Here is a 14,391-nt window from a genome sequence, read left to right on the forward strand (position 1 = left end):
TGTGATCTCCTTGCCTTTCGATGATCTTTAGCTTCAGGGTAAATAATTCATCTAGCCCCGTAGAAAATCCAGCTGTGTGTTGTCACTTGAGATAAAATCACTTGGAAAAGGTAAACCATTCTTCGTAAAAGCCAGTGATGGTTAGCTACACTGAGCGAATACTATATGATTTTAAATATTTAGTATGGGTTTACTTTAATATATTACCATGTCTGATTCTCCTGACAAACATCTGTACAGAAAGACCTTAGCCGCTCAATGATAGACATTCAAGTTTCTCTTGTGTATTATCTCAGTTATTAGGGAAATTAATTATTTGGTATAGATAACTGCTATTTTCTTTTTTTTTTTTTTTTTTGCTAATGTCCTATCTTCGAGGCATTTATCGAATCCTTTATTAGATGTAATAAATGTTAAGGGAAAACAATGAATTTGATTTATTCTTCAAATGCATGTAATTTTGGTCATGTGTAATTCAATAACAATAAACATCTATCAACATTACACGACGTCGTTTGTGTAATCATTCAGAAATGTTCCCAGGATACACGTTTAATTAAAATATAGAATTAATCTATGAAAACGATATATGAAAGTATTTCATATCAAATTATGTGCATGATCATTATCTTCACCCGGACAACGGTGGGCGACATTCATTACAAGTGAATTCTTCATAGATTATATTTGATCCTTTAGATAAACAAAAACAGTATATGTTGATCAGATGAAAGTGAATTAGTTTCAGATGTGTGTATGAAACATTATGTGTGTTATGTCTTTGGAAATTTCCATTATTTAAATCAAAAGCAAATATTGAATTCCAAATTTACACGATAAAATAAAGACCAGCAATTCAACGTTAGGTTAACTACCGCTGATGTCAGTTATATCGAGAACGTTCTGAGCAGCTGTGTAGATTTATATGCATTAAATAGCTTTTACAAAGTCCGACTAATTTTGACCATACGCAATTATATAACAGTGACTATTAAAGATAATCTTATACTTAATAGGACATGGTTTAGGAGAAATATATGGAGTGTTATTTTCCTTAAGCGGATTATAATAGTTCTATTAATCAAACTACTGTACTATCTTTAATGCCACTTTAGTTTAGTACTCTTTTCAAACCTCTGCCTGATCATTCGATGCTAAGTTCAGTTTAGTGGTGTAATATTTACATTGAATTCAGCATCGAAAGGTTAAGCATTAATGTTTAATTAGAACAAACTAATGTAAATTACTATATTTACCAGCAATTTAGATATTGTACAGGGACCACATAAATAGGTTTGAAAATACAGCAGCGTCACCTAAGGAAAAGTGTGAAAATTAAACGGAACGATCTTATAGCAAGTGTTGAAGTACTCAACAGAGCCAACATGGGCAGTATTAAAGCCGCACCCGCGAGCACACAACTGCGAGGATCTTGATATCTGTCAGTATATGTGAAATTCTTTACAAGCATCTTATAAGATGCTTAAACACATTAATTCATTTCGAAGAAACATATTAGTAAATATATCATATCAAAATATTATATTTGTAATCATTATCTCCAGCCTGGCAACGGTACGGGGCATCGATATAATTATGTTTTAAGAATGTCTTAAGATAACTATTTTCCCATGCATCATAATACTGCATACTTCCTTGGGCCTGTCGTCTAATGATAGTTCCACTGTTTCGAAACGGACACCGTTGAATTTATGATACTCATGCGTCACCCAAATTGAAACATATTTGCAATTGTCGCAGGATTTTATTGACGGATTATTAACAACTCATGATTAAATTACTTTAAACGTTAAATTTCAGATGGTATGTTCTACATGGATAGTTTTTTTTTTCGTGTAAAATTCAAGTACAGGTGTTATAAAATCACATTCTACATTATTTTATGCCCTATGCTATTCCAAATGAAGTCGTATAGTCATTAAATGTATTATGTCGTATAAAATCCAAATAGCGTATAATAATTACAAGTATTCTATTGTATACGTAAATAAAATAGTATAATAATTACATCTCTTCTGTCGTACAATATCAAGATTATGTAGTGTTTAACTATATGTATCATTAAACAATGCATGTAATTAAATTAATTCTATCGTATATCTTAGCAGTGTAATAGTAACGTATTTGATTCTAACATTATATCAAAATAAACAAAGTAAATACTGCATGTTTTCTGTCGTATTCCATTTTATAATATCCATATTAAACTCTAATTACATGTATCAAATCGTGTGGTATCTCAAAGTCCCTTGTAACCCAAAAGGGCGAGATAATTCTATTGATGACCTCATATTCTGTCTACAGACAGTTGAAATAGACGAAATGTTTTTGGTAACGATGTTGACGCTCGGGCAATTTAACTTTAAAATGAGTGCAGATGTGTTAGCTTATATGTAACAGAAATTAGAAAGTTTCAAGCCTCATCGCGGCCAATAAATCAAAATACAAATATCCATTTCTTAGTACGCATTCCCAATTATGGCAGACGAAATAGTTGGATGAAGTAAGGGGGTTCCGTTGCAAATTTTGACCAGAATGCAGAGTATGACAAGATACACATTATGTCGGAGATCACCTCTGTCGAAGTCTTGCTAGAATATAATCTATGATGAGCAGTTGATCGAAAAATGCAAATAATGCGTTAGTAGCGCATAGTGTTTAAGCAATGCAAAAACTGGAAATTACAATTTTTAAGAGAAAATAAACAATGTCGTTGCAAAGAAAATAGTCTGATGTAAATTCATGCTACAAGCAGTAATTTCTGTACCAAGTGATTCAAGCAATCCACTGAAGTTGCATAGTTCCTACCTGCTCAATATTAACTTTAAAGCGTCATACATACAGAAAATGTTTTAGATTCAACGAGACGTCCAGGAGTAAAGCGAAAACATTTAAAAATTTCGAGCGAAAAATAAAACAGGAAGTAACTATCCACGAATATTTCTTCCGGATTAACGTCAGAATTCCTCAGTGGAACCTAAGAACTTTATAATTCACTTAATTACATCATACAGATTGGTCTAAATTATTAAAGACAATTTGTTACAATCAACAATGCTTAATTTATAGCCATTCCATTATCATATCTAATTTCTGCCAAAGTAAATCTGCATTTATAGAGAAATTATTCATTTACCTTCGCCTAAAGCATATTACTGATAAACTTTCTAATCAGATCTCTTCGGCTTTGAATTAATGTTATTTTGCATTTTCTAAAAGAATTGCTTCCCCCAAAGTTATGTCGACGTCCATTTTGAAAATACGTTCTTATGCTCCCAACATAATTACATTATCAATTTATTTTAATGCACGTGCGGTTTGCAGTATGTAAAAAAGGTGTCGCATAGAGTAGATATCCGTGTTAAACATGATGTCTCCACGAAAATCTGTATGCCAAATGATGTATGGTTATGTGTTAATAATATATTCTGCTTTTCGATTGTAGAGCATCTTATGAATAGCTGTATGTTTGCCGCTAATTTCAGTGTTGGTTTATTATCCATTCTCAGTTAAACTCTTCTGTCACAAAAATTTGTGAGACATGCACATATACTTATATAGGTTAGAGTTTCATCCACCAAATTCATTTTACTAAATTTCTGTTTCCTTATTTGTAATGTTCATAGCAAGTTTACCAGTTAATTATTCATCGATTTAAATGTTGAAACTCTTAGCTCTTTATAATAATTCAAAACCTTACGTTTGGAGTGCTAGCATATACCTTGCTTTTAATTTTGTTAAGCGGGACATAACAGAGGTACATTATGCTCGGCGAATGAATTCCATACAGTTCTTATAGGTATATGGAATATTTCTTAAATAAGTAATTGAAGATACATAGTTGTAAAGTTAGTCATAAAAAAACGGACCTAGCGATAATATATACGATACAAATTATATTTCTGACAATCAGATAGTGGGGGGAGAATATTTATTTTCTAATAAGACTTTAACTGATAGCAGTCTGGGGAAAATATTAGACAGTATAATTACATTAGAACAGACTTAGACACACAAAACCAGTGACCGGAAATTTTCATTAAGAACAATAGAAAAATTAAAATATCTCAGAAAAGTAAATCAATGTATTGAACGCGATAGGGCGAATAAATTCCAAGAAAAAAAGATTTTTTTTATATACGACAATAATGATGAAAAAATATTGTTTGAAATAACATTACTGATTGAAGATTATTTTTTATTGGGAATCCATCGAGGCATGACATGATACAACTTTATTTTAGGGGCTAAAAACTTCGAATTAAAAACTAGCCAAAGATAATGCTCGAGGGATTAATTCCTACCTAGAAAATTGTAATTATTCCTTTTGTCAGAAGCATGGATAATAGAATGTGAAACGAATATTAATCACTTATTATGCAGTATTGTAATGAAATCTTGTATATGACCAGAAATACAAGCCACGATGAACGATTTCTTAACAACCCTTCGTTTATCTGCAGAGTAAAAGAAATTAATTAAAACAAAGCATAGAAATTTTGATTGTTATTCTAAGACTTTTGAATAAATCCTGTGACCTAGCATACGACACATCTTGAAATGATAAAACCTGTGATTTTAAACTTTGTATCCGATGAAAATGTGTGCTTGAGAAAGTCACGTTTTCATCGAGAACAGGAATATGTCTGAAAATCCATAGTTTGACATGTTTGTATAGAAATATTTGATGGAGAATATCTAAAAGATAAATCCTGAAATCAGATCGTTCTATTAATACAACCTTTCTAAATAGATGTAATAGCATCATTTATATATATCTGGCATCAATCGTAAGACATTTGCACAATGGATTTGAAAACCTACATTTGATCCACTTAATGGATTTGTTTAAGGGTTTTAATTTTAATATAGGATCCTTATGTGTCGCAATCGTGTTTTATTTCTAGAAAAATATTTAGGATATTTTTCTTTCATTCGAGAGAACGAATTTATTTGTTTTAAAAACGTATGAGCGATTTAAAAAAGTAGAAATGAAAGCATTGGGTTTTCATTTAAAAGCCAAGATATAAATAATGAAAATTATTACAGACGAAATGCTTACTATTTTGAATTCATGTTACAAATAGTTAACTTTGCAAAGCGATATCATGTCAGTAAAACAAAATATCACTATATACCCCCGAAACCCAATATTTAGTAAATACGAGGTAAAGCAATTCATAGTAATCGTCTACGTTCGCTCAAAAGGGTAAATCAAAGATAAACGGAATAATATTAAATATTTTTCATACTGATTAAATTATAATTTTAAACTATCCGATTGGATTGTAACTGCTAAGGGTGTTTCATAGGCATTGTTAAAACCAACTCCTTAAAAAATCTAATGGAAATAAATTCCAAAGTTACAAACTGTCAGCATCTACATATGAAGGTAAAATGGTCTTTTTTTCGTCGGCTTGTTTCTGTGTTTTACAACATTTTATATACTTCTAGATCATAATATCTACGAACGGACGTCGTGTCTACATTTATTTAGAGCAACGTTTATAAATATCACTATTCCGTTATTTCGTGTGCTTGGCTTTTTTCGTATAAATAAAGCGAAACTAATAGAAGCGAACATCATTCCCCGGCCTTCTCGGCCGGGACCTGCAGAAAGCAATTAGCTTAGATCAATGTGGGGAAAACCCTTCATATCACACAAGTGCTATTCATTTGGAGAGCTCAATTTTTTAAGGGAGCTGGTTTTCCCCAACATCGCAGGGAAGCAAAATACGGCAGAAACTGGCCTCCAACCAAAATTCATTTCTGCACCTGCGTAAACACCTTTACTTACCAAGTCAACATTTTAATCGTTAAATTAAGACACTTAACTTCCTCTCGCCTCTTAGCGTAGTGGTAAGATGCCACGTTTTCTTTCACTTTCTTTTCCGCCTTCGTGTCACGGGTTCGAGCCTGCCTAACTACTAACACTTCTTTTACACCTCCAAACACCCGGGCAACGCCTGGTAACCCCGCTAGTACGCAAGAAAACATGAACAGCTGTGGCAGTCTACGCAGGTTGTAAAAAGGTAATAAAGATTATAAAAATAGGTTACCTTGTAAACGATTAATCTTTCGATCGTTGCTTTTAGTTCAATATTTGAACAGTGGTAAAAAAAACATTTATTTAAACTCAACTCAGATAATTTAACGTCCAAGTGAATTTTCAAGTTTATTCTAACCTACATGTTCTTTTATCTTTCGTACAATATCACCCATTGTCTATTTTATAAGAAGATTCTGTCTTGGGATACAAATATAAAATTGGCGACGTCCTAATTTAGCATAACTAGGTCATGACTTTTAAATTGAAATCGCTGCAGAGAATACATGAGGCACGTGATATAAGCCGTCAAATATATTACTTCAATGTCAGCAATTATCCAATGGTAAATGTTATTTAAATTAAATCCCACCAAGAAGACAGCAATTCTTCCACTTTGTCAGAAACATCGCTTATCGAATGCGATACACAAAGAGTAAAATACGGAAAACGATAGTGACGCGACTGCCGGGCGTAAAACTAATAAACTTAATATGCATTCGGAAATGAGGCTCCAATTTGGTATGTTTGAGCAATAATAAAAGTATACATAAACTATCATATGAATCTCTTCTGACACGAAGTTTACTATTTATCAAGAGTGTATCTACTTGCGCAACTTAATTTAAAAAAATACATCCGATGGTGAGGCCCCAGCTTGCATGCCTTAGGGAGTGTGAAGCCACCCTTTAATTGCCATTGCTTCCAGGTCCACTCTGACCCGGAGTGGTAGTACCTGTTAGGGTCCCAACTATTGGTTAAATAGAATACGACTTAAATACACTATATTAAAAAATCGTTCTTCAAAATCACCAGATTCGGCATTAAATAACCTGAAAAGGGTTGATATGCCGTAAAACAAAACAACCAACCAACCAACAAAAATGCATCGTATTCCACAAGGAAGGGTGTTAGACGTTATCCTATGCCATCCTTAAATATACCTTAACAAGACTCTCCTACCTTTTTACTGCCTAATGTATTTCTTAACCTTATTAACTAATACAACTGTTCCGCAAGCGTTATAGAGTAGCACATAACTATACTCTGATGATTCACGTCGAGCGCATCTGGAAAGGCGAAGGTATAGTTTAGTAATAATTAATATCATGTTGAAATTTCCCTGAAGTGGTAATTGTGATCGTGTCTTCCTATATACTTAATTAGCATTTTGTCCGTAAACGAATGTCTATTTTAAGTATAAAGCTACAAAGCAAATTTACATCCCATGACCTTAAGGAAAGCACTACACTAGCCTCATAATTACACGTGCAACTACTCTTACAGGGGATATTCATTGTCTTTCTAGACCGAACAGAAACAATGACTGTACGTTTTATAAGTAACTAAAATTAAGTATTAATAATGACGTCACAAATGTTTTACTAATTTTCTATCTATTTTCCCACCATCTACTACTATCTGGTTTAGTTCGTTGCACTTATATTCCTGTCTCTTGATTTACAAGCAGCCGCAAGTAGGAATGGAAGATATAAAGAGTTAAATTACCCATTCTATGCAAAGCAATATATATATATATATATATATATATATATATATATATATATATATATGTGTGTGTGTGTGTGTGTGTTTGTGTATATATATGTATGAGAGAGATAGGGAGAAGAAGCGGGGATATAGCAAGAAGATATATTTTTCTTTAAGGGATGGTCTCTCTCTCACACACACTCTTCCAATTTATAATGACCCAGCATGGCGTCTCAAAGCTTATGATACTCATGTCAGTGTGCAATCTGATATTACCGGGGATAACGGTACAAACAGATTCATGCACATATAGCATATTGAAACCATTTTCATAATAACGCCGGTTTCCCCTATTTTGAGTTGATATTTCCTCATTTATCTTCCTCTCAGAAGGGGAACGCATTAGTATATAAGACTAACAATAACAACTTTCTTTGACTAAACAAATGCTGCGGCAAAGAATGTTTTAAGCCACTAACCATAGAGACTGCGAAGAGATTACTTTCAAGCGAATCAAGCGATGAAATCGCTAAAAAGCGCAACTTTTCTTTGAACTCACGTATATTGAAAATTTACATACCAACAACGAGACGCCAACTAATTGAACACTTTCAATATATATTAAAAAAACAAAGTGTGTAATATAACTTTGAAGTCTTTTCAAAGAGGTCAGTCTGATCTAAATAATCGCCTTATTTTACTAGTATTGATAAGAAAATATGACATTCATAGAAAAACCAATATATTTCCTTGAGGTTGTGGGATAGACAAAACAATTATCCTCAATCAAAAATACGCCCCGATTAAATATGCTATTACGTAAACCTTATCCAATTTCGGCTGGAGAAAAAGTAATTCCCAATAAAATGATTAATATACTGAAAACGTTTAACTCGATTACTACACCATGTTTAATAGAAATCAATCTGTTATGTTACGATTAGTTTATACTATTAAAATAATTGCCCACCAAAACGATTCACCTTTAATTTTAGATTTATTTCAAAAATATTATCTATAAAATACTTTTATCTGAAAACGTTTAAAAGGTTTTTGTAGAATTTCCAGGCCAACTATATTTTCAACATACCTTAACCAGAATACCGAGAAGCACGTTTAAGTTTGGAATAGGAGTATTAACGCTTCCCTATAATATTGTATCAAAGAACGGACAAATTATATATATATATATATATATATATATATATATATATATATATATGTGTGTGTGTGTGTGTGTATGCATGGCCGCAATACGCGACTGATAAAAGCTTAGCATTTTTCACAAGTCATGAGATTTATAACGATCTTCGAAAATTACGTGTACATTCAAGATTGATAAGCGACATAGAAAAAGGGGTCTGCTAATTCTACAGGTCCAGTTAGTGCTACATTTACAATTACCAATGCGTATATAAATCATACACTCCCCGGGAATGCAGGTTACTCGGACGCTTGGTTTTAAACAAAAGTTATTTACAAAGTAAATAACAGCGAACAACCGCCATAGTAAATAATGGGCAATCGACTATACCCCCACTATCAAACAATCAGGAGGTGTTTGCACAGCAAATGAGAAAGCTAACATGCTTGCCCGTCAGCTTGCCTCAGACTCTACCTTGCACTCAGCAAGCCATTCTCCTCCCATTTTCCTCTGCGGACAGAAACCACGCTAGATCTGAAGATCACGCCTTCCCAAGTACATGATATAAAAAAAAAACTAAACACCCCAAAAGCATATGGACCTGACTTCATCCCGGCTTTGCTATAAAAAAATGCTCTGCTGAGGTCGCTCCTGTTCTCTCTAAACTCTTCAACAAATGCCTTAACGAATCTTGCTTTCCTGGCTGCTGGAAAACTGCTTCTGTGGTACCATTTTACAAAAATCTGGTGAAAGAACCAATCAATTAAATTCTCACCTAATTAGTCTCCTCCCTCGCTTCGCCAAAATATGGGAGTCCTTAATTAATCAAGCTCTAGTCCAACACCTTACAGCAACAATATGTCAGACCACCAATATGGATTTAAGCAAACTCATTCTACTGCAGACATTTTAACTAATCCCTGAAAGACAGGGGATGGAAGGGCAGTGTGATAATTGACTTGAGGGAGCGATTTGCTCCCCATTGGGGAGGTTAAACCCCCTGAGAATTGAAAAGGACCGTGTAAAGATGCTACAATTGTTTAAATTAATCCCGGACAACAGGATCAAAAATACTTGAATTAGAAGATATAGATGTATATTTCGTTTTATTGTCAAAGTTAGATATATATTTTGTGGTTAAAAAAAAATCCAATAGCAGGAAACGTCATAATGTAGAAACGAGATTGTACTTGTTGGCCTGGAGAACACCTTCAGACTATGGCTTGTTGAATGACAGGGATTGATCCCGGAAGTCATGTGAACGGATTTCATTTTTGGTCCCAGATTACAAAACTAGTAATATCAGTAAAGTCAGAGAGATAAAGGTGTATTTTAACAATTGGAGAAGGAAGCTTTGTTTTTTTTTTAATTGAAAAAGAATCGCTTGTAATTCCGTTGTACACGTGATCGCAGTGTTGGGATTGAGTTAAGATTTCGTATTTTTGCTTATATTGCAGAAAGGATTGAGGAAAAAGAAAAAAAGAAAGTGAACGTAACTTATAGAAAATTGTGAAATTTTTTCTTTTGTGATCCGAATACACATTATTGCATATTTGTTTTGTTTTTTTTTGTTATGTTTTTGTTATTTATGTGAATATTTTTCTCTTGTTCTTAAAAGTTAATTGATATTGTATATATTTGACTGTTTTGAGTATTATTGGAGCGTAGGGAGATAATCGATAATATTAATGAAATAAATAAGTACATCCGACAATGTCAAGTGATGTCAAGAAGGAGTCGCTCGAACAAGGAGGGGTTGTGACCGAACAAAATTTAAATAAGGAATGAAATAACGATGGCGTCTCGGGCGAATTGGAGGGGGCCTTAGTTGATTGGGTCATGGCGAGTGGTCAGTCAGAATTGACAGAGGCGCATCAGGGCCGACTATACCTGGAAGAACTGACCAGGCTGCCCTATGAGGTAGAGGGGATGAAGGGGAAATTATAGGCTGATGTGGCGCCCCATCTGTGTGAAGAATTAATGGTGGGATATGATTGGCTAGAAAAAATGGGAGCAGCTGTCACATTTACTACACAGACCCTAAGTGGCCGAACACAGATAAAGGACCTCCCTGTGGTGACTTCAGAGGATACGGAAATTCCTCCCCGAACGATAGTGTCCCCAACGGGAAAGATCCAGGGCGAAGGAAAGGAAGCTCTGATGGGTACCAGGTGACCTCCCTAGAAGACGGGGGGGGCGGTGATTTAGAAGTGACGATTACTGATGCTATAATGAGTAGATCTGGAGGCTTTCCGGTGCTGTTAACAAGTATTTTCTGTAAGACGGTACGAGTTAAACATGGAACCCAGATGGGGCAAGCCTACCCTGTTAAGAGCGTTCAAAGAATAGGGACCTGGGATAGAGAGGAGACACAGAATTGGAGGGAATCATCCAGAATAAAAACAGGTAGTGATAGCACCGCCGAGTTCCAAAGGGAGGTAATAAAACTGCTAGAGCACAATCGATATATTATCCCTTCCGCGATCGAGAATTGGGATGCACAAACAGTGACGATGAGGATTGATACGGGAGACCAAATTACCCGTAAGATTGAACCCCTACCGAACCCCGATTCAGAAAAGAAAAATTGTAGAGGAGACGGTGTCAGATATTGGAGGCGAGGATAATGGAACACTACCTCACCGTGGAGCTTCCCCGTGGTAATCCTGGAAAAGAAAGGCGGGGAACAAAGATTTTGTGTGGATTTCCGGAAGCTGAATGCCATTACCAAACTCTTAGCAGTGCCTCTTCCCCTAATAATAGATAACATACTGGCTTTGTTGGGTAAAGCTATATGTTTAGCCACCCTTGACTTAAGATCAGGTTACTGACAAGTAACCCTCGATGGGGAGAATCAAGAGAAAGCGGCGTTTGCGTATCATGTGGGACTATTTAAAATCAGAGTAATGCCGTTTGGTCTCTAATGCACCAGGAATCTTGACAATTGATTTCGATAGTCTTACGGGGTTTGAAAGGGTTTGCAGTGGCATACTTGGACGATATTCTAATCTTTTCACGAATGCCTGAGGAGCACTTTGCACGTTTGATGGAAGTATTTGAGAGGTTGCGCCAACATCAACTGAAAAGTTACCCACGTGTCAGTTTTTAAGGAAACCAAGTATTTTGAATTTGTGATTAATGAGCTTAGAATAAGACCGGGCATAGACAAGGTGGAGTTTATCAGGTCTACCTGAGCCGAACACCGGGAGACAAGTGCGGGGGTTCAATGGAATGATCGGCTATTATCGCCGATTTATACCTGCGTTTAACGGATTGGCTGCTCCCATAATAACGTTAACGAAAAAGCATGCCCGTTATAAATGGACCGCAGAATGTCAGGGCTTTTGATGCCCTGAAGGAGTACTTGACTGCTATACCGTTGTTGGAGTATCCGGACCTAAGTAAGCCTATGGTTCTGTATACGGACGCGAGTGACACGTGTATAGGAAGGTCCCGTGCCTGGAATACCAGAGGAAATTCCGATATATTTCCTGTCGCATAAGTTATCCGAAACCCAACAGAAGCAGCCAGTGATTGAGAAAGAGGCGTTTGCGATTGTATATGCAGTACAAAAGCTAAATTATTGTCTGAGTGGGGCTGAATTTGTAGTTAAAACTGACCGCTAACCGTTCAAATATTTATTTGAGGCGGATTGGACGAACAAGAAAATCCATGCAGTGGGCACTCAAGTTGTCCGGCTATCAGTGTCTTATTGAATATTTACAAGGTAAGGAGAATAGCTGTCGCGGATTTCAGAGCAGCTGGAATCCGAAGCTATCCGATTGGAACTGAGAGTGGATGACAGGGCTTTCCAGTTGGGAGTGATTAATTTCCACATCGTAAAGGAAAGACTTGACTGGAGGGAGACAGATGTAACCGAAGCTGAGCCTATAATCGATCCACATTGGTTCGAAATAATCGAAGCAGCTAGAAAGATAGAGAATTGGCAGGGTTAAGAGCCCGGGTGGAGGAAGGTCGAACCCAAAAATACACCCTCTACCACGACCGACCGTCGGGACCGAGAAATGGGTTTAAAAATGTTGGTACCAGCCCAACACTGGAGAGAAATCCTGGATCAAGCCCATGAGAAGGCAGAACACTTGGAGGTCGAAGAGACGTATCAGTTGATATTTAGAAATTATTACTGGCCGGGACTGTTCAAGAATGTTGTAGAATGGTTTTTCACCATTTAAATTGATGTTTAGGAGGGAGGTGGGTTAGGGTTAAAAAATAGATAGATATAATTTAAGAAAGAAAGATTGAAAGGAATGAGAATATTATTCTAACAGGTTTTGTAGAGATATTAATTTGAAAATTGAATTTTTTGAAAAAATATTTTTTTCTCTTCTCTTCCTCCTGTCGGGAAGGATATCTCACGAAATGGGGCAGATTGTAGTTGAATTCAGTTGAGAATTAAATTTCGCGATTAAATTGACTTTTGGCAAGAAATAGAATTTTGCCTCAATTGGAGCCGTGACTTAAGATATCTATATATCTATAAAAGTGAAAGTATGTGTGTGTGTTCCTTTTCCTTTTCAATAACTTAACTTTCAGTCTACAGACTCGAAATTTGATATACAACGTACTGAGAATTGGGAAAGTCTATATGATCGGTTTTCGTCCAGAAATTTGGCTGTTAAGGAGTCAAAGTTCAACGATTTGACCTTTGAGAACTCTACCAAACTCCTCCGCAATTTTCGGTCATAACACTTGAAATTTTAGATATAGGTTCTTTGGACATAGATCTAACTTAACTTGATTTGAGCCCAAAACAATACATGTTAAGGGATCATAATAGGGGTCAAAGTTGAAATTGACCTTTTTTTTTGTTGTCTTTGGGGGGGGGTCAGCATGTACCCGCAAACACCCGGGCAACGCCGGGCTGAAAGGCTAGTCCACCCTAAAGGATAAATTGACTTAACATTTTTTTTGGTTACCACGGGGGGGGGAGACTTAATAATAAAGACAGAAGGAGACGGTTGAGAAAAGAAGAGTTTACTTTTTACATACACACACACACACACACACACACACACACACACACACACACACACACACACACATATATATATACATATTTTAAAATGGGAGATAAAATTTATCATACATTCTTATAGCGATCTAGATTTTTTTTTATTTTCTTACAAACAATAAAAATCCCCGTTATTTTCGTCAAATTGAAAATGTTTTAATTTTCAACCATCGGAAAATAGTTCCTTTTTGGATCCGTTGTGGAGTTCCGATAGGCAGATGGTGAAGCACCGTAACACTTTTCCGGCAAATCCTTCAGCGGTGCTAGCGCCGACCGTACTGGCTTGCTTTTCTATCAGACTTTTGTCCGTTACGTCGCGAGTGGAAGCCTTATGACTGGGCAAACAAAGGTCTCCTTTTAATTTACACAAACCTGTATCCGGAAAGGAAACTCCAGATTTGACTTTATAGTCACAGCAGACGCTGCAGTGCAAACTGGATGAAGAATGCTATTGTCCCACGAGATAAGGTTGCCAGCACATCACATCATAAGATAATATAATGGAGACGATTAAATACAAGTGAATTTCAGCTTCATTAACGTAGCATAATGAAAAAATTAATAGAACACTTGGAATTATATTATTCCTCGAAATTTATGAATACATGCTATCTAAATTCATGGACCAACATTAATAATTTACATGATTCATATTTG

The 14,391-nt window shown here is 35.5% G+C and overlaps 2 protein-coding genes across 2 annotated transcripts in view; one reads left to right on the top strand and one right to left on the bottom strand.

The window, feature by feature from the left end:
* The window catches only part of LOC145245582 (uncharacterized), a gene marked incomplete at its 5' end in the record, with an annotated part of 31,287 nt that extends 21,072 nt beyond the window's left edge, over window positions 1-10,215 (top strand). Inside the window, one exon of the mRNA XM_080107159.1 lies at window positions 10,160-10,215. Coding sequence (XP_079963285.1) covers window positions 10,160-10,215 — 56 coding nt within the window. The remainder of the gene's footprint in view (window positions 1-10,159) is intronic.
* LOC145246051 (atrial natriuretic peptide receptor 3-like) overlaps window positions 1-14,391 on the bottom strand; it is a 598,398-nt gene that overhangs the window by 28,008 nt on the left and 555,999 nt on the right. The gene's annotated exons all lie outside the window — the stretch shown is intronic.

Source organism: Euprymna scolopes, chromosome 23 (assembly GCF_053919585.1).
Source record: "Euprymna scolopes isolate OS-2025 chromosome 23, ASM5391958v1, whole genome shotgun sequence".
In the NCBI taxonomy this organism is placed as follows: domain Eukaryota; kingdom Metazoa; phylum Mollusca; class Cephalopoda; order Sepiida; family Sepiolidae; genus Euprymna; species Euprymna scolopes.